At 42.7% G+C, this 22,482-nt stretch overlaps 1 protein-coding gene across 1 annotated transcript; it reads left to right on the forward strand.

Moving 5' to 3' along the window:
- Positions 1-13,849: 13,849 nt before the first annotated feature.
- Positions 13,850-15,349, forward strand: LOC123998880. Its single transcript, XM_046304101.1, has 2 exons — positions 13,850-14,036; positions 15,207-15,349. Exons 1-2 carry the CDS (start codon positions 13,880-13,882, stop codon positions 15,347-15,349), a joined length of 300 nt encoding a protein of 99 aa, XP_046160057.1. The 5' UTR covers positions 13,850-13,879.
- The last annotated feature ends 7,133 nt before the right edge of the window (positions 15,350-22,482 follow it).

Consider the following 22,482-nt stretch of genomic DNA (forward strand, 5'->3'; position numbering starts at 1 on the left):
CTAGGAACCCTAGACATAATGAGTCAGATTACAGACCATGTAGCTAGGACCCCTAGACATAATGAGTACAGCAAACCTAGTAGGCTAGTTATTGCTTTCGTAATACCTCCGCATTATATTCTCATTATTCATTAGTCAGCTAGTTAACCTTTGCCCTATGCAACTGAGAGACTGTGATCTTGGTCATTAGTTTAAAGTTGTATTAGTTTAATGTAGACATGGTATTCACCACCCAACAAAATACTTACTTGCAGATTCCTTCTCAACAATGCAACAATAAGAAATAATAAAAGATAAGTACATTTTTGCTTAAGTATAATACAGGAAGGCATAATGTATATTACAATATTTACCGATGTTTTGGGGAAGGGGGGGCAAGTGTTTAAATTATGGTGCTGCGGGCCTTCCACAGACACCGTGTGAGGTAGATGTCCTGGATGGTACTGTGGGCCTTCCACAGACACCGTGTGAGGTAGATGTCCTGGATGGTGCAGGGCCTTCCACAGACACCGTGTGAGGTAGATGTCCTGGATGGTACTGTGGGCCTTCCACAGACACCGTGTGGAGTAGATGTCCTGGATGGTACTGTGGGCCTTCCACAGACACCGTGTGGAGTAGATGTCCTGGATGGTACTGTGGGCCTTCCACAGACAACGTGTGGAGTAGATGTCCTGGATGGTACTGTGGGCCTTCCACAGACACCGTGTGGAGTAGATGTCCTGGATGGTACTGTGGGCCTTCCACAGACAACGTGTGGAGTAGATGTCCTGGATGGGTGGGAGCACGGTTCCATTGATGGCACCATTAGCGCAACAATAAGGGATTCCTTTGTCTCCAGTGTCCCCAATTAGGGCCTAATAAATACTTGTTTAGATAAGGAAGAAAGAACACAACAGCCACAGAGCAGCATAAACACTTCACATGCTTTCAAAGGGTCCATAACAAAACACTAAGCAATTACTACAGAGACCATAATAACAGCAACACTAATAGACCCTGGTTATCCAAAGAAGTGTTTCCTAAAATAGATAGCTGGCACCATTATTCTGCTTCCTTGTTAAGTCGACACCTTGCACAGCATATTGGTTTTTCTCGCTGAGTGAAGAGAGATAACAGTAGTGGATATTCTTACTGATAGTTATGCAGGTGGGTGAAGAAAGTTAACAGTAGTGGATATTCTTACTGATAGTTATGCAGGTGAGTGAAGAAAGTTAACAGTAGTGGATATTCTTACTGATAGTTATGCAGGTGAGTGAAGAAAGTTAACAGTAGTGGATATTCTTATTGATAGTTATGCCGGTGGGTGAAGAAAGTTAACAACCTTATTGATGAGTGCATTGACAGCAGGTATTCACTGACTGGTGTTGAGTTAACAGGCCATACCAACTTCTTAACAGATAGTTATGACAGAGTGAAAACAAGGTTGTATAAAGGAGGACAGACAGTAATGGATTTATTACAGTACATACTGAACCTATAAACTGAACTTCCTCTCAATAATGTTTTACAGGAAGTTCAAGAACAGCGGAAGCCATATGAAGGACAGTATGTCTTGTTCCATGAATATTTAACTGATGAGTTGACTGTAAGGAAGCCAAATAATTGCTTTAGGGTAAAGTTGTATCTCACCTATGTGTTCCTTTAGTGTTGATAATAGATATAAGAGTCTGTTACAGGGACACAAGATGACTGGAGATGGCATATGTCCTTTAGTGTTATTATTAGAGTCTGTTAAGGGACACAAATGAGTGGAGATGGCATCTATGTGTTCCTTTAGTGTTGTTATTAGAGTCTGTTACCGGACACAACATGACTGGAGATGGCATCTATGTGTTCCTTTAGTGTTGTTATTAATGGATATAAGAGTCTGTTACCAGGACACAACATGAGTGGAGATGGCATCTATGTGTTCCTTTAGTGTTGTTATTAGAGTCTGTTACCGGGACACAACATGACTGGAGATGGCATCTATGTGTTCCTTTAGTGTTGTTATTAATGGATATTAGAGTCTGTTACAGGGACACAACATGACTGGAGATGGCATCTATGTGTTCCTTTAGTGTTATTAATGGATATTAGAGTCTGTTACAGGGACACAACATGACTGGAGATGGCATCTATGTGTTCCTTTAGTGTTGTTATTAGAGTCTGTTACCAGGACACAACATGACTGGAGATGGCATCTATGTGTTCCTTTAGTGTTGTTATTAGGAGTCTGTTACAGGGACACAACATGACTGGAGATGGCATCTATGTGTTCCTTTAGTGTTGTTATTAGAGTCTGTTACCGGGACACAACATGAGTGGAGATGGCATCTATGTGTTCCTTTAGTGTTGTTATTAATGGATATTAGAGTCTGTTACCGGGACGCAACATGACTGGAGATGGCATCTATGTGTTCCTTTAGTGTTGTTATTAGAGTCTGTTACCGGGACACAACATGACTGGAGATGGCATCTATGTGTTCCTTTAGTGTTGTTAATGGATATTAGAGTCTGTTACTGGGACACAACATGACTGGAGATGGCATCTATGTGTTCCTTTAGTGTTGTTATTAATGGATATTAGAGTCTGTTACCAGGACACAACATGACTGGAGATGGCATCTATGTGTTCCTTTAGTGTTGTTATTAATGGATATTAGAGTCTATTACCAGGACACAACATGACTGGAGATGGCATCTATGTGTTCCTTTAGTGTTGTTATTAGAGTCTGTTACCAGGACACAACATGAGTGGAGATGGCATCTATGTGTTCCTTTAGTGTTGTTATTAATGGATATTAGAGTCTGTTACCGGGACACAACATGACTGGAGATGGCATCTATGTGTTCCTTTAGTGTTGTTATTAGAGTCTGTTACCAGGACACAACATGAGTGGAGATGGCATCTATGTGTTCCTTTAGTGTTGTTATTAATGGATATTAGAGTCTGTTACCGGGACGCAACATGACTGGAGATGGCATCTATGTGTTCCTTTAGTGTTGTTATTAGAGTCTGTTACCGGGACACAACATGACTGGAGATGGCATCTATGTGTTCCTTTAGTGTTGTTATTAGAGTCTGTTACCGGGACGCAACATGACTGGAGATGGCATCTATGTGTTCCTTTAGTGTTGTTATTAATGGATATTAGAGTCTGTTACCAGGACACAACATGACTGGAGATGGCATCTATGTGTTCCTTTAGTGTTGTTATTAATGGATATTAGAGTCTATTACTGGGACACAACATGACTGGAGATGGCATCTATGTGTTCCTTTAGTGTTGTTATTAGAGTCTGTTACCGGGACACAACATGACTGGAGATGGCATCTATGTGTTCCTTTAGTGTTGTTATTAGAGTCTGTTACTGGGACACAACATGACTGGAGATGGCATCTATGTGTTCCTTTAGTGTTGTTATTAGAGTCTGTTACCAGGGACACAACATGACTGGAGATGGCATCTATGTGTTCCTTTAGTGTTGTTATTAATGGATATTAGAGTCTATTACTGGGACACAACATGACTGGAGATGGCATCTATGTGTTCCTTTAGTGTTGTTATTAATGGATATTAGAGTCTATTACTGGGACACAACATGACTGGAGATGGCATCTATGTGTTCCTTTAGTGTTGTTATTAGAGTCTGTTACCGGGACACAACATGACTGGAGATGGCATCTATGTGTTCCTTTAGTGTTGTTATTAGAGTCTGTTACTGGGACACAACATGACTGGAGATGGCATCTATGTGTTCCTTTAGTGTTGTTATTAGAGTCTGTTACTGGGACACAACATGACTGGAGATGGCATCTATGTGTTCCTTTAGTGTTGTTATTAATGGATATTAGAGTCTATTACTGGGACACAACATGACTGGAGATGGCATCTATGTGTTCCTTTAGTGTTGTTATTAGAGTCTGTTACTGGGACACAACATGACTGGAGATGGCATCTATGTGTTCCTTTAGTGTTGTTATTAGAGTCTGTTACCAGGGACACAACATGACTGGAGATGGCATCTATGTGTTCCTTTAGTGTTGTTATTAATGGATATTAGAGTCTGTTACTGGGAAACAACATGACTGGAGATGGCATCTATGTGTTCCTTTAGTGTTGTTATTAGAGTCTGTTACTGGACACAACATGACTGGAGATGGCATCTATGTGTTCCTTTAGTGTTGTTATTAATGGATATTAGAGTCTGTTACCGGGACACAACATGACTGGAGATAATCTATGTGTTCCTTTAGTGTTGTTATTAATGAGTCTGTTACCAGGACACAACATGAGTGGAGATGGCATCTATGTGTTCCTTTAGTGTTGTTATTAATGGATATTAGAGTCTGTTACCGGGACGCAATTAACTGGAGATGGCATCTATGTGTTCTTTAGTGTTGTTATTAGAGTCTGTTAACACAACATGACTGGAGATGGCATCTATGTGTTCCTTTAATTAGACTCTGTTACATGGGACGCAACTGACTGGAGATAGCATCTATGTGTTCCTTTAGTGTTGTTATTAATGGATATTAGAGTCTGTTACCAGGACACAACATGACTGGAGATGGCATCTATGTGTTCCTTTAGTGTTGTTATTAATGGATCTATTACTGGGATTATGACTGGAGTCTGTTACTGGGACACAACATGACTGGAATGGCATCTATGTGTCCTGAATTATTAGAGTCTGTTACTGGGACACAACATGACTGGAGTCCTATGTGTTCCTTTAGTGTTGTTATTAGAGTCTGTTACATCTGACACCTGGAATTAACATCTATGTGTTCCTTTAGTGTTGTTATTAGAGTCCTGAATTAACAACATGACTGGAGATGGCATCTATGTGTTCCTTTAGTGTTGTTATTAATGGATATTAGAGTCTATTGTTAACAGTACAATAACTTGTGCTATTTAGTGCTTCGGCTGTGTAAACACTATTTTTCAAAAGTATTGTGTGTGCAACCTCCACCTTGCAATATAACAACATTCACTTCTTGACCATAGCTAGTTGCCTTGCCAGAAAATAACTATTTCCAGAATTAGGACTCTGAAACATGTGGACGTCCTGCCTAGAGAAATGCCTGTGCATTTAAGAGTCCTGAATTAACACATCTGAGTCCTGAATTAACACATCTGAGTCCTGAATTAACACATCTGAGTCCTGAATTAACACATCTGAGTCCTGAATTAACACATCTGAGTCCTGAATTAACACATCTGAGTCCTGAATTAACACATCTGAGTCCTGAATTAACACATCTGAGTCCTGAATTAACACATCTGAGTCCTGAATTAACACATCTGAGTCCTGAATTAACACATCTGAGTCCTGAATTAACACATCTGAGTCCTGAATTAACACATCTGAGTCCTGAATTAACACATCTGAGTCCTGAATTAACACATCTGAGTCCTGAATTAACACATCTGAGTCCTGAATTAACACATCTGAGTCCTGAATTAACACATCTGAGTCCTGAATTAACACATCTGAGTCCTGAATTAACACATCTGAGTCCTGAATTAACACATCTGAGTCCTGAATTAACACATCTGAGTCCTGAATTAACATCTGAGTCCTGAATTAACACATCTGAGTCCTGAATTAACACATCTGAGTCCTGAATTAACACATCTGAGTCCTGAATTAACACATCTGAGTCCTGAATTAACACATCTGAGTCCTGAATTAACACATCTGAGTCCTGAATTAACACATCTGAGTCCTGAATTAACACATCTGAGTCCTGAATTAACACATCTGAGTCCTGAATTAACACATCTGAGTCCTGAATTAACACATCTGAGTCCTGAATTAACACATCTGAGTCCTGAATTAACACATCTGAGTCCTGAATTAACACATCTGAGTCCTGAATTAAAATCTCTAAAGGTGAAAGTTCTTGAATTATGGTGGCACTTCATTTCTCTAGATTATTTTTGATTTCAAATGTATTTGGGTACATCTTCCTATTTAAAATCAACTCATATGATGCCTTTTAATAATTATTTTACCATTATGATAACTGTGCCAACAGTAGGAGTAGTACACCAGGTCATCAATCCTTTCAAAATCATTTACTAAGATTATGAATATTGCTCACCATGTTATTTCCTTTAAATGGACCAACATCATGTGAATATTGCTCACCATGTTATTTCCTTTAAATGGACCAACATCATGTGAATATTGCTCACCATGTTATTTCCTTTAAATGGACCAACATCATTGAAACTTAGTGTTAAGACCCACCACATTAATGACATACTAAAATGGTGAACTCATAATGATATGTAATATAGACCCCTCCCCTGATGACAGTCTGCCACTGGTGAGAATGAACAAGGTCCTTGTACACTATATCTTTGGGAATCAGTGATTTTCAAGGCAGCAGCACCAATGACATAAAACTGAGGGATACACATTATACTAGTAAAAATAATGTTTTTTTAATAGCCTTCTTTCATTTTTATTGATCTATACAATATATTAAATACTTTAGTTGACTGTCTAGCCTAAAAAAAATAAGAGATATCTCTAAATTGCCAGAACATCACTACAACTCTACACATCAATACTGGAACAAGGATATTTGCAGACCCTGAGCTTTTAAAACAATGCATACACATACAGTTGTGCAGTATAAAGGACTCGCATTAGGGTCATTAATAAACAGTTTGATATAAACAAAAACAGTTACGATGTGTAACTATTTGTCATTTTAAAGTGTTTTTCATGGAAGGGACCCAAATTCCACTGTAATTCAACAATGACCCGAGTGTAAATAAGACGCTGGGTTTGATCTTGAATAATCAAACAGGTTATAGGTTTCCTCACCATTTAGTGTACACATGGAAGGCTAATTGTCATTCCTGTAAAGCACTGCTCAGCACAAGGCCCCGATTAACCAATCCATTTACAATATTTGTTTTATATTTGTTTATAAAATTGGTCAGAGAGGATATACCAAGTGAGTTTATCTCTGCCCAAACCCTGACACATCTACTACTTTAAGTGTAACAGTGGTATTTCAGTAGCAATAGCTTCAGAGGAACTGGCCTGGAGAGGGGATGGTTCAGGCCCAACCAATTTGTACTGTATTTGGCAGTGTGATGGACACCTCTGACTGATTCAGGTCAGGTCAGGGTTACGACTCATTTGTGGCACGAAAATGAGAAGCTAGTTTTGAAGTGGGACCGGTCGGTCGGGTTGAAGCGAACATATTGGAGTAAGGGAACCGTGCTCACATCTACTGTATGCGTTGCTCATTTCACCCCGGAGGACTTCGATGGCTTAATATACCCAGTGGAATGCAGCACACAGAATGATACTGTCACATCTGCTCCTGCTACACCCCCTAGTGGACATCCGGTGTCTCCTTGACCTGCAACCTTTCCCCCAGTCCTCTCCCTCACCCTCTTCTTCTCTCTCTGTGTGTGATTGTGTGGTTGGAGACAGGTGTGCTAGACTCAGAGCAGTTCCCCATCAGCTGCAACCCGTTCCATAATAAAGACCTCTACAAATACTCAGTCCTGCCACTTCCACTCTGCCAGATTGTAGTCTCTGTTCAGGTGGCCATGCGTCTAGCTATTTGTTGTGATTTAAGATCCTGTATCCTGCTGTGCCCATTTCCTTGCCTGACACTGTTTCTCTTCTCACTGTAGTTTTGCCACTCTAACTCTGGTTCCTGTCTCCTGTTCCACATCTCGCTACCCTGTTCTGGATTCAACTCATCACTTCCTTGGATTCCCCTCCAGACCTGTTTACCCTGTCCCAACCCAGCTCACTCCAACCTCAGCCTCCATAACTGGTTTCCTACAACTCATCCAAGCTTCGCTGGATCTGCACTTCATCTCTAAGCGTTAAGGAAAGAAATTCAACAGATTAACCTTTAACAAGGCACACTTGTTAATTGAAATTCCAGGTGACTACCTCGTGAAGCTGGTTGAGAGAATGCCAAGAGCGTGCAAAGCTTTTGGTGTATTCAGGATAATTCTACAAATCAAAGTTGATTTGTCACGTGCGCCGATTACAACAGGTGAAATGCTTACTTATGGGCTCTAACCAATAGTGTGAAAAAAAAGGTGTGTGTATGTAAGGAAATAAAACAGTAAAAAGACATTTGAAAAGAACAGTAGCAAGGCTTTATACAGGCACTGGTTGGTCAGGCTTATTGAGGTAGTATGTACCTGTATGGTTGAAGTGACTATGCATATATGATGAACAGAGAGTAGCAGTAGTGTAAAAAGAGGGGATGGGGGTGGCTGGACACAATGCAGATAGCCCGGTTAGCCAATGTGTGGGAGCACTGGTTGGTCAGGCCAATTGAGGTAGTAGGTACATGAATGTATAGTTAAAGTGACTTTGTATATATGATAAACAGAGTAGAAGCAGTGTAAAAGAGGGGTTGGGAGGGGGGGGGAACACAATGCAAATAGTCTGGGTAACCATTTGGTTACCTGTTCAGGAGTCTTATGGCTTGGGGGTAAAAACTGAGAAGCCTTTTTGTCCTAGACTTGGTACTCCGGTACCACTTGCCATGCGGTAGTAGAAAGAACAGTCTATGACCATTTTTAGGGCCTTCCTCTGACAATGTAGACAATAGTCCAAATTAAGAAAAACCCTTGAATGAGTCCAAACATTTAACTGGTATTGTACATACACATACACAATTCCTAATTGTTTCAGACCACGGGGTCTTGGTCAAATATTTTGCGAAACACTCACCCTTAAGTCATTTGCTGATTCTGAATGGATCTTGCAGTAAATGTTCACACTAAACGGTTAAGTTACAGGTTACTAGTCCACAACCAGCTGTCAAAACAAGTTGCTTCATGAACCACTAGTGAGGAGATAGCAACCTTTCTCCATTACCCAGAGAGGAGACAGCACCACTGAAACCACAATGCTGTCTGGTGCCCATGCATGATGACATTTCAAATAAACCAACTCAATCCCTTTTGTATTATTGTCTGTATGAAGTCTGTATGCTCAACAATATGATAACAGCCTACGGTCCTATTGAGGTCCAGTGAAACATATAACCAACCACAGGGTTTAGAGGCAGGTGGAGGTGCAGTATATCCACTTCTGCCTAGTCACAGTAATTAGTAAATACCTGTCTGTTGTGGGTTGTTGTTTACACAAGATGGTGAAATGAATCCTGGGAGGTTCATTTTAAAAACTCATTATTTGGGGATTATGGTCAAGCACATCCTGTACAATATCGAGGATAATATTCTAATGTAGACAGTTTGTGGGGGTTGTGTGTTGCTGTGGAAGACTGGGGCAACAAAATGTTAAAGAGCAGCCTTTATAAGGGTTATTCCTGGTGAGGCTTTGGCTTGAGAGGAAAGGAGAAGGCAAGTGGTGATCACTGAGCATCTAAAGGTTGGTTTTCAGTCCTTCTAACAGTTTCATTAGAGGAAACTTGTCTTAATTTATACTAAGACTGTGTGTGCTGACTCTACAGTATGTGCTTTGTGACAGGAGGACGTGCAGGGATGAGACCCATGGACCACAGTGTGCTGAAATGTTGTCTCTTCTCCCAATTCTTGCTAACAGGTAAGACATTGGGCTCCATCTTACTCTTCTTAAAACAGGCGCGAATTGTGCTAGAATAATGTAATCTTTGTTCCTATTGGCAGATATGAAGTAAAGAGTGTTAAACACTTTTATTATATGTGATTCCAAACTGCAATATTCATTTTCATTTCCTGTCACAAACAGATGATATTATTAAAGTCATGAAAAAGAAACATGTCCAATGAAAATCTAATAAATATAACCCAGCTAGCACATTTGGTTCCTTGGAAGTTGCGGGAACATATGTTTTTGGTTTTTACATTGGTTGTGGGAACACAGCCATACGTTTCCTGACTGGTAAAACTGAACGTTTTTTAAACATTCTGAGAGCAGAAGTGAAAATGTTATCTGTTCTGAGAACATTTATTTTTAGGTTGCAGGAAGGTTCTGATAACGTTTTACTCTGGTTCCTTGAACATTTTCCTGGGAGTTGGTAGAGCATGGCGCTTGTAACGCCAGGGTAGTGGGTTCGATTCCCGGGACCACCCATACGTAGAATGTATGCACACATGACTGTAAGTCGCTTTGGATAAAAGCGTCTGCTAAATGGCATATATTATTATTATTATATTATATTATATATTATTAATTATAATATCGAATGTATTTGATTAAATATGCAGACAGACAGATTAAAAGTAAGTTTACATTGTAATACTTCTGACAGCCAACTTTCTAGCTCCGTCCATAACTTTTGGACTTCATAGCATTCCCAGAAAGCATGGATTATTGAGTCATTGTTAGTTTTACACTTAAGACATGACTGAATTTGTGTAATTTTTCTCTTGTATAATAAATTCTAGACTTTAGTTTATACTGGATTAAGTATACATTTTGATTAACTGTAATTTCGTTAATTAAACTCCAACATTCCCTCTATCTTGTGCCAACATCAGTTATGTTTGAAGCCTTGGTCCCAATAGTTTATATATTTATTTGAAGAGATTGCCAGCTGGATATGCTCTATCCAAGGTTTTGTAAATCATATGAACATCCTTTTTTAAACTCATATAGATTTCCTCAGGGTTGCTCTGATGTCCAAAAGATTTCAAATCTAAATTTCGTGATATGTAACTTTTAAGTTGCAGGTATTTGAAAATATCTACATTGGTCAGTCCAAAATTGCGTTTTAATTCTGTCATGGAAATAAATATGTTTCCTGTTACCAAGTCATTTTATCAAATCAAATCATTTTATGATTTCCATTCTTTTAGATTTCATATGGACCAATTTATCGGAGAATTCTGAAAAGCTATTCAATGGTTGTTCCATAGGGTTGTATTTTTAGGGAGTAATATTGCTTCTTGTAAATTATGTTTAATTTTCTTCTAAATTGTTATATTGTTCTGAACTATGAAGTTGTTAATGTTCTGAGCTTTATCCATTGAAAATAGACAAAAACAAAAATACATTATTCTTGGGATGAGGATGCACATCTTTTTTACTCACGTAACAGACCCCATTTCAAAGGTAACAAGCACTCATTAAGATCAGGTGTGGCCAATTAGTGGGCGCGGCCAACCTGAACACACTTTACATTTACATTTAAGTCATTTAGCAGACGCTCTTATCCAGAGCAACTTACAAATTGGTGCATTCACCTTATGACATCCAGTGGAACAGTCACTTTACAATAGTGCATCTAAATCTTAAAGGGGGGGGTGAGAGGGATTACTTATCCTATCCTAGGTATTCCTTAAAGAGGTGGGGTTTCAGGTGTCTCCGGAAGGTGGTGATTGACTCCGCTGTCCTGGCGTCGTGAGGGAGTTTGTTCCACCATTGGGGGGCCAGAGCAGCGAACAGTTTTGACTGGGCTGAGCGGGAGCTGTACTTCCTCAGTGGTAGGGAGGCGAGCAGGCCAGAGGTGGATGAACGCAGTACCCTTGTTTGGGTGTAGGGCCTGATCAGAGCCTGGAGGTACTGAGGTGCCGTTCCCCTCACAGCTCCGTAGGCAAGCACCATGGTCTTGTAGCGGATGCGAGCTTCAACTGGAAGCCAGTGGAGAGAACGGAGGAGCGGGGTGACGTGAGAGAACTTGGGAAGGTTGAACACCAGACGGGCTGCGGCGTTCTGGATGAGTTGACGGGGTTTAATGGCACAGGCAGGGAGCCCAGCCAACAGCGAGTTGCAGTAATCCAGACGGGAGATGACAAGTGCCTGGATTGTTGTAGAGCATGAACCTACAGGAACGGGCCACCGCCTTGATGTTGGTTGAGAACGACAGGGTGTTGTCCAGGATCACGCCAAGGTTCTTAGCGCTCTGGGAGGAGGACACAATGGAGTTGTCAACCGTGATGGCGAGATCATGGAACGGGCAGTCCTTCCCCGGGAGGAAGAGCAGCTCCGTCTTGCCGAGGTTCAGCTTGAGGTGGTGATCCGTCATCCACACTGATATGTCTGCCAGACATGCAGAGGTGCGATTCGCCACCTGGTCATCAGAAGGGGGAAAGGAGGAGATTAATTGTGTGTCGTCTGCATAGCAATGATAGGAGAGACCATGTGAGGTTATGACAGAGCCAAGTGACTTGGTGTATAGCGAAAATAGGAGAGGGCCTAGAACAGAGCCCTGGGGGACACCAGTGGTGAGAGCGCGTGGTGAGGAGACAGATTCTCGCCACACCACCTGGTAGGAGCGACCTGTCAGGTAGGACGCAATCCAAGCGTGGGCCGCGCCGGAGATGCCCAACTCGGAGAGGGTGGAGAGGAGGATCTGATGGTTCACAGTATCGAAGGCAGCCGATAGATCTAGAAGGATGAGAGCAAGGTAGAGGAGAGCAAGGTAGAGGATAGAGTTTTGTTGATGCTGAGAACAAAATCTATGTTTTTACATAACAGTCTTCAAACATTGTCATTACAACAATTTTCTTGTGTTTTTTATAGAAAGTTTTCTTGTATTTTTTAAAATTGTATTACTTTCTCAGAACGTTCCAAATCCAAGCAACTATCCTGCTCCATTCCCAGAAAAGTTGTGGGAAGGTTGTATGCAAAATAACCACAGGACAGTCAAGCACTTACCAAGCTCTAAAAACATGTTCTCAGAACGTAACTGATAATGGACTAGTGATAAGAGTATCAGGTTTAGATACAGTGCAATATATAGAGAGCATGATCACTTTTCACAGTGAGTCACTACTTTGAAGACATGCAACAACCTTATCCCATTTCATGTAGACTGTGTAAGTCATTTATTGTACTGTGTTGAACTATTGAATAGCCTCTTTCGTTCCTATAAAAGCGCTTTATAAATCCAATATTATATTCTGAAATTAAATACCCATCTCTGGTTCCACAGTGTCTGCATCAGGCACTCTATCCAACGCAGCAATTACTACTATCCAACCACTATCTAATACAGCCAGTGCATCCCAACTAGCCAACACAGCCACTTCATCCAGTGCAACCACACCATCCTGTTTGACCCGTCGATGTCTGGCCAACATGCTGATTGCGAAAGAAGCTCTGAGACAGCCACAGTCTCCACAGTGCATCTCAATTATCCGTGTGCCGTCAATCGTGTACGAAACGCTGTCTGTCGTAAGTCCCTTTCCTTTCCATTGAGTTTTCTACAATGTGATGAGTTTCAGAGATACCATATTGACATTTTTATCAATATGTGATGAATTATCCTCTTCCTAATTAGGATACAAAAAACCTCCGCTTCGAGAGTCGTCTGGAAGTCCCGCTGGTAAGTACCCTCTTAGGAAAAAAAAGGTGCTATAACCTAAAATGGTTCTCCGGCTGTCTTCATAGGAGAACCTTTTGAAGAACCCTATTTGATTCCAGGTAGAACCCTTTCCACAGAGGGGTTGACCTGGAACCAAAAAGAGTTTTCCTATGAGGACAACTGAAGATCCCTTTTGGAACCCCTTATTCTAAGAGTGTAGAGGCACAAAACATCCAGGGAGACATTCAAGTAAATGTGCCATTTTGTAATACCACTCATTATGATTATACACTACAGTCTTGGGAAGACCCTGATTTATCATGGGACACATCAGTCTATCATCATGATATGGTGGTCCTGCCTGTCAGCAAAATCTGGACTCCTGAACTCCATGTGACTAATGGGTGAGTCCACTTACAACAGAATACAATAACTTATGTTATGTTTCATTATAATTTTTCATTTAGATTTTATAAGTCAATTTATGTGTAATCTTCTAAATAGCAAGTGAAACATGGACAGAATTAGAGACAGTACTAATATGTTTTAAGTGGCCAAATGTTTAGTTGTGACAGTTTTAGTAGATCAACCCTCAGTTGTCTGTCCTCAACCTCTCATGTCTAAAGAGTGCAAACAACGATGAAGCACGGCAACAAGGATTTACTGGTGCACAGCAACGGGACTATAGAGCACATGGTCATCATGAACACTGTGGTGGGCTGTGAAGTCAATCTGTACAACTACCCCTTCGCTTCAGATTTCTGCCCCATCGCCATCAATGTCTGGGCACTTAAAGGTAAGTGCATCACTTCAATCCTCATTTAGTCTGCTAAATGGCTCTTGCACACCATTATTTACCAAAGCTCTTACTAACCAAAAACAACAAACCAAAGAAATAGTTGTCTGTATAGCCTAATGCAATTTAGTATATCATGCATTTCAGTTTGTCATCTTTGGAATTTTCTATGCATCCTGACTGTCTAGCATTTCATTTGGTGCTTGTTAGTGGGCTGGACACAGTGGGGCCATACTTAGGAACGTTTTAAAAAATGTTAAAGTTTAAGCATCAGACAATTAAAATTGTTATATATATATATATATGCCATTTAGCAGACGCTTTTATCCAAAGCGACTTACAGTCATGTGTGCATACATTATACGTATGGGTGGTCCCGGGGATCGAACCCACTACCCTGGCGTTACAAGCGCCATGCTCTACCAACTGAGCTACAGAAGGACGTTGTTGATGTAGTTGCATGTGATCAAAGGTTGTATGTTAACTGTTCCCATGACATAACCTGGCAGATTTATCCATATGCTAATCAGATGGCAATGATTATTTCCTGTAACAAATTCCGCATCCGCCTACCTTAAACTTTTTTGTTGTCCCCTACTAAAGATTCCATCTTTAACTAAAGTTATCTCCCAAATTAAATCATGTTAATTCATAAGTTAATGACAAATCATAATTATATTAACAACATAAGCTCTAATTCGTTGTATAGCCTAGTTCAAGGCGGTGGCGTGAAATAGACAAATGCGTGGGTAAATGGAAAGCTTTCGCCTAGCCTCAAAGCGGAAGTTCAGGATTTTACAACTTGATGTTAGATGGTTCCTCACCCTAAAAGTAGTATGGGCAAGGAGAAACTGTAATCCATGGTTCGGTTTTCTCTGAACAGCCACTACAAACTTTAGCCACCGCTAACCAAAAAATCTATGCGAGTGAAAGGGGAAATCATGCAATTGTCAATTTTACAAAATCATTTTTTTATATGTGGTAGTTTTTCCATCCCCTCCTGAGAGCTAAAACCGAACAAAGAGCCTAAAATCAAGGAATGAACGAAAGCAAATATGTTGTGGACCGTTACACCCCTAATGCCTATTGATATAAAACCATTTTTTTTGTTATAAACTGTGGTATGATCTTTGAGTGAGAGAACTGGTATCAAATATCTGCTTTTCAAAGGATGTGGCATGTTCCTGGACTTTGGGAAAGTGAGCACAACTAGTGCAAACCGTGGGGACTGGCTAACCGAGGAGGTGGAACTCAACACTAAAGGAGGCAGAGATGATCGCAACTATCTATGGGTTAGTGAGTGTTCCTGGTGATTTCAGTTGTTTATGTGACATGTAGAGTAAAGTATCTTTATCTATGGGTTAGTGAGTGTTCCTGGTGACTTCAGTTGTTTATGTGACATGTAGAGTAAAGCATCTTTATCTATGGGTTAGTGAGTGTTCCTGGTGATTTCAGTAGTTTGTGACATGTAAAGTATCTTTATCTATGGGTTAGTGAGAGCTGCTGGTGATTTCAGTAGTTTATGTGACATGTAGAGTAAAGTATCTTTATCTAAGGGTTAGTGAGTGTTCCTGGTGATTTCAGTAGTTTGTGACATGTAAAGTATCTTTATCTATGGGTTAGTGAGTGTTCCTGGTGATTTCAGTTGTATTTTATTTATGTGGGACATGTAAAGATACCTTATTCTTATTTTTATGGGCAAAGCTTAAACATTTACACTCAAAAGACAATACACTTATTCAAAACAAATTATTTCTGCCTGGATTTTTATTCAATTTATTTAAACTTTATTTAACTAGGCAAGTCAGTTTAGAACAAATTCTTATTTAAAATGACGGCCTACCAAAAGGCAAAAGGCCTCCTGCGTGGACGGGGGCTGGGATAAACACAACATTACATATAGAAAGACCTAAGACAAAAACATAGCAAGCCAGCAACACATGACAACACAGCATGGTAGCAACACAACATGACAACAACATGGTAGCAACACAGCATGGTAGCAACACATGACAACACAGCATGGTAGCAACACAACATCATGGTAGCAACACATGGTAGCAACACAACATGACAACAACATGGTAGCAACGCATGACAACACAGCATGGTAGCAGCACAAAACATGGTACAAACCTTACTGGGCACAGACAACAGCACAAAGGGCAAGAAGGTACAGACAACAATACATCATGCAAAGCAGCCACAACTGTCAGTAAGAGTGTCCATGATTGAGTCTTTGAATGAAGAGATGGAGATAAAACTGTCCAGTTTGAGTAATTCTTGCAGCTCGTTCCGGTCACTAGCTGCAGGGAACTGAAAAGATGAGCAGCCCAGGGATGTTTGTGCTTTGGGGACATTTAACAGAATGTGACTGGCAGAACGGGTGTTGTATGTGGAGGATGAGGGCTGCAGTAGATATCTCAGATAGGGGGGTGTGAGGCCTAAGAGGGTTTTATAAATAAGCATCAACTAGTGGGTCTTGCCATGGGTATACAGAGATGACCAGTATACAGAGGAGTATAGAGCGCAGTGATGTGTCCTATAAGGCAAATCTGATGGCCGAATGGTAATGAACATCTAGACGCTCGAGAGAACCCTTACCTACCGATCTATAAATTATGTCTCCGTAATCTAGCATGGGTAGGATGGTCATCTGAATCAGGGTTAGTTTGGCAGCTGGGGTGAAAAAGGAGTGATTACGGTAGAAAAAAACAAGTCTAGATTTAACTTTAGCCTGCAGCTTTGATATGTGCTGAGAGAAGGACAGTGTACAGTCTAGCGATACTCCCAAATGCTTGTATGAGGTGACTACCTCAAGCTCTAACCCCTCAGAGGTAGTAAACACACCTGTGGGGAGAGGGGAATTCTTCTTACCAAACAACATGACCTTTGTTTTGAAGGTATTCAGAACAAGGTTAAGGGTAGAGAAAGCTTGCTGGACACTAAGAAAGCTTTGTTGTAGAGCATTTAACACAAACTCCTGGGAGGGGCCAGCTGACTATAAGACTATCATCTGCATATAAATGGATGAGAGAGCTTCCTACTGCCTGAGCTATGTTGATGCAAATTGAGAAGAGTGTGGGGCCTAGGATTGAGACTTGGGGTACTCCCTTGGTGACAGGCAGTAGCTGAGACAGCAGATTTTCTGACTTTAAACACTGCACTCTGAGGTAGTTAACAAACCAGGCCAAAGACACCCCAGAGACACCAATACTCCTTAGCCGGCTTATCTGTCTGTCTTCACAGGTGTCGCTGAAAATGCGGTCCGAAAACCCGTTTCTGTCCCTGGTCCTGCCCAGCATACTAATCATCTTGGCTGATGTGGGCAGCTTCGCCCTGCCGCTGGGAGAGAGCAAGCGCATCCCCTTCAAGGTTAAACTGGTTCTCAGCTTCATCATGTTCCTCAACATCCTCAAGGACCTTCTGCCTGGAGGAGGCCAGTGCAGCCCCATCATCCGTGAGTATCCTGTGTGTAATGCACCAAAATGAAACAGCATTTTGTTATAAACGGTGTGTATGTATCGGAGTTAGAGCGACTGCACCAAAAAAGCGAAATATTCCGTTTGTAAATGGCCAATCAGAAACATTTATTCTATTGTAAAAATTGACTACAAAGTGTAAAAAGGGAACTTTTTGTCATAAAATCAGCCTCTTCCAAAACTGAATTTGGTACCTAAGTGTGTCACAGCGTAAATTAAGGTTGGGTTTGGATTCCAATCATGTCATCAATTCATGTCCCCTTTTGCCCAGGTTGTTTGTGGAAGAGTGGGCAAGTTTGTTTTGCATGTTTTGCATTGAAATAAATTCATTAGGCCCTAATCTATGGAATTTACATGACTGGGAATATAGATATGCATCTGTTGGTCAGATACTTGGATCAGAAACCCAGTCAGTATCTGGTGTGACCACTATTTGCCTCATGCAGTGCGACACTCGTTCACATAGAGTTGACCAGGCTGTTGCTTGTGGCCTGTGGAATTTTGTCCCTCTCCTCTTCAATGGTTGTGCAAAGTTGCTGGATATTGGCGGGAACTGGAACATGCTGTTGGAACACACGTTGATCCAGAGCATCCCAAACATGCTCAATGGGTGCCATGTCTGGTGAGTTTGCAGGCCATGGAAGAACTGGGAAATGTTCAGCTTCCAGACAGTTTCATGCAAACCCACAGTTTCATCAGCTGTCCGGGTGGCTCGTCTCAGACCATTATGGGATCAGCCGTCTTGCTTCAGGGGGGAGATGTGGCGATATGCTGATATCTACAGTATCTAATGATGTTATGTCAAGTTCATAAACACACTGCCAGGCATGCACAGTACAACCTGTGATGTTCTATACTGAACAAAAATATAAAACGCAACATTTAAAGTGTTGGTCCCATGTTTCATGAGCTGAAATAAAAGATCCCAGAAACGTTCCATATGCACAAAAGCTTATTTCTCTCAAATTTTATGCACACATTTGTTTACATCCCTGTTAGTGAGCATTTCTCCTTTGCCAAGATAATTCATCCACCTGACAGGTGTGGTGTCATGTTTGTCATTTATTGTCATGTCTTGTCCCTGTGCTCCCCATGCTATTCGTTTCCCTCTGCTGGTCTTGTTTGGTTCTTTCCCTCCTTCTATCCCTCTCTCTCCCCCTCCCTCTCTCACTCTCTCGCTCTCTCTTCTCTCTGTCGTTCCGTTCCTGCTCCCAGCTGTTCCTATTCCCCTAATCATCATTTAGTCTTCCCACACCTGTTCCCGATCCTTTCCCCTGATTAGAGTCCCTATTTATTCCTTTGTGATCCGTTCCTGTCCCGTCGGTTCCTTGTATTGTATTCACCATGCTGTGATTGCGTTTCGCCCTGTCCTGTCGTGTTTTTGCCGTGATTGTGTATCACCCTGTCCTGTCGTGTTTTGTGCCTTCATCAGATGCTGCGTGTGAGCAGGTGTCTCAGTCGACTACGGCCTGCGCCTACCCGAAGCGACCTGCAGTCTGTGGCCGCTTCTCCAGTTGTTTCCCCTCTACAAGTCTAGAGGATTTCTGTTATTCCGTTTTGGACTTTAATAAACTCTGTTTCTGTTAAGTCGCTTTTGGGTCCTCTTTCACCTGCATGACAGAAGGAACCGACCAAGGAATGGACCCAGCGACTTCAGACGCTCGTTACACTGCCGTCGAGATCCAAGGAGCCATGCTCGGCAGACACGAGCAGGAATTGTCTGCTGCTCGCCATGCCGTGGAAAACCTGGCTGCTCAGGTTTCCGACCTCTCTGGACAGTTCCAGAGTCTACGTCTCGTGCCACCTGTTACTTCCTGGCCTGCCGAGCCTCCAGAACCTAGGGTTAATAACCCACCTTGCTACTCCGGGCAGCCCACTGAGTGCCGCTCCTTTCTCACGCAGTGTGAGATTGTGTTCTCTCTCCAACCCAACACATACTCTAGAGAGAGAGCTCGGGTTGCTTACGTCATTTCACTCCTTACTGGCCGGGCTCGAGAATGGGGCACAGCTATCTGGGAGGCAAGGGCTGATTGCTCTAACGAATTCCAGAACTTTAAAGAGGAGATGATTCGGGTTTTTGACCGTTCAGTTTTTGGTGGGGAGGCTTCTAGGGCCCTGGCTTCCTTATGCCAAGGTGAACGGTCCATAACGGATTATTCCATTGAGTTTCGCACTCTTGCTGCCTCTAGTGAGTGGAACGAGCCGGCGCTGCTCGCTCGTTTTCTGGAGGGACTCCACGCAGTGGTTAAGGATGAGATTCTCTCCCGGGAGGTTCCTTCAGATGTGGACTCTTTGATTGCTCTCGCCATCCGCATAGAACGACGGGTAGATCTTCGTCACCGGGCTCGTGGAGGAGAGCTCGCATCAACGGTGTTTCCCTGCTCCGCATCGCAACCATCTCCCTCCTCTGGCTTTGAGACTGAGCCCATGCAGCTGGGAGGGATTCGCATCTCGAATAAGGAGAGGGAACGGAGGATCACCAACCGCCTGTGCCTCTATTGCGGAGTTGCTGGACATTTTGTTAATTCATGTCCAGTAAGAGGCCAGAGCCCATCAGTAAGCGGAGGGCTACTGGTGAGCGCTACTACTCAGGTCCCTTCATCTAGATCTTGTACTACTATGTCGGTCCATCTACGCTGGACCGGTTCGGGTGCTACATGCAGTGCTTTGATTGACTCTGGGGCTGAGGGTTGTTTCATGGACGAAGCATGGGCTCGGAAACATAACATTCCTTTCAGACCGTTAGACAGGCCTACGCCCATGTTTGCCTTAGATGGTAGTCATCTTCCCAGTATCAAATTTGAGACACTACCTTTAACTCTCACAGTATCTGGTAACCACAGTGAGACTATTTCTTTTTGATTTTCCGTTCACCGTTTACACCTGTTGTTTTGGGTCATCCCTGGCTTGTATGTCATAATCCTTCTATTAATTGGTCTAGTAATTCTATCCTATCCTGGAACGTTTCTTGTCATGTGAAGTGTTTAATGTCTGCCATCCCTCCCATTTCTTCTGTCCCTACTTCTCAGGAGGAACCTGGCGATTTGACAGGAGTGCCGGAGGAATATCATGATCTGCGCACGGTCTTCAGTCGGTCCCGAGCCAACTCCCTTCCTCCTCACCGGTCGTATGATTGTAGTATTGATCTCCTTCCGGGGACCACTCCTCCTCGAGGTAGACTATACTCTCTGTCGGCTCCCGAACGTAAGGCTCTCGAGGATTATTTGTCTGTGTCTCTTGACGCCGGTACCATAGTGCCTTCTTCTTCTCCGGCCGGGCGGGGTTCTTTTTGTTAAAAAGAAGGACGGTACTCTGCGCCCCTGCGTGGATTATCGAGGCTGAATGACATAACGGTTAAGAATCGTTATCCGCTTCCCCCTTATGTCATCAGCCTTCGAGATTCTGCAGGGAGCCAGGTGCTTTACTAAGTTGGACCTTCGTAACGCTTACCATCTCGTGCGCATCAGAGAGGGGGATGAGTGGAAAACGGCGTTTAACACTCCGTTAGGGCATTTTGAGTACCGGGTTCTGCCGTTCGGTCTCGCCAATGCGCCAGCTGTTTTTCAGGCATTAGTTAATGATGTTCTGAGAGACATGCTGAACATTTTTGTTTTTGTCTATCTTGACGATATCCTGATTTTTTCTCCGTCACTCGAGATTCATGTTCAGCACGTTCGACGTGTTCTACAGCGCCTTTTAGAGAATTGTCTCTACGTAAAGGCTGAGAAGTGCTCTTTTCATGTCTCCTCCGTTACTTTTCTCGGTTCCGTTATTTCCGCTGAAGGCATTCAGATGGATTCCGCTAAGGTCAAGCTGTCAGTGATTGGCCCGTTCCAAGGTCACGTGTCGAGTTGCAGCGCTTTTTAGGTTTCGCTAATTTCTATCGGCGTTTCATTCGTAATTTCGGTCAAGTTGCTGCCCCTCTCACAGCTCTTACTTCTGTCAAGACGTGTTTTAAGTGGTCCGGTTCCGCCCAGGGAGCTTTTGATCTTCTAAAAGAACGTTTTACGTCCGCTCCTATCCTCGTTACTCCTGACGTCACTAGACAATTCATTGTCGAGGTTGACGCTTCAGAGGTAGGCGTGGGAGCCATCCTATCCCAGCGCTTCCAGTCTGACGATAAGGTTCATCCTTGCGCTTATTTTTCTCATCGCCTGTCGCCATCTGAGCGCAACTATGATGTGGGTAACCGTGAACTGCTCGCCATCCGCTTAGCCCTAGGCGAATGGCGACAGTGGTTGGAGGGGCGACAGTTCCTTTTGTCGTTTGGACAGACCATAAGAACCTTGAGTACATCCGTTCTGCCAAACGACTTAATGCCCGTCAAGCTCGTTGGGCGTTGTTTTTCGCTCGTTTCGAGTTTGTGATTTCTTACCGTCCGGGTAGCAAGAACACCAAGCCTGATGCCTTATCCCGTCTGTTTAGTTCTTCTGTGGCTTCTACTGATCCCGAGGGGATTCTTCCTTATGGGCGTGTTGTCGGGTTAACAGTCTGGGGAATTGAAAGACAGGTTAAGCAAGCACTCACGCACACTGCGTCGCCGCGCGCTTGTCCTAGTAACCTCCTTTTCGTTCCTGTTTCCACTCGTCTGGCTGTTCTTCAGTGGGCTCACTCTGCCAAGTTAGCTGGTCATCCCGGTGTTCGAGGCACTCTTGCGTCTATTCGCCAGCGCTTTTGGTGGCCGACTCAGGAGCGTGACACGCGCCGTTTCGTGGCTGCTTGTTCGGACTGCGCGCAGACTAAGTCGGGTAACTCTCCTCCTGCCGGTCGTCTCAGACCGCTCCCCATTCCTTCTCGACCATGGTCTCACATTGCCTTAGACTTCATTACCGGTCTGCCTTTGTCTGCGGGGAAGACTGTGATTCTGACGGTTGTCGATAGGTTCTCTAAGGCGGCACATTTCATTCCCTCGCTAAACTTCCTTCCGCTAAGGAGACGGCACAAATCATTATTGAGAATGTATT

This window comes from Oncorhynchus gorbuscha, linkage group LG16 (assembly GCF_021184085.1).
Source record: "Oncorhynchus gorbuscha isolate QuinsamMale2020 ecotype Even-year linkage group LG16, OgorEven_v1.0, whole genome shotgun sequence".
NCBI lineage: Eukaryota > Metazoa > Chordata > Actinopteri > Salmoniformes > Salmonidae > Oncorhynchus > Oncorhynchus gorbuscha.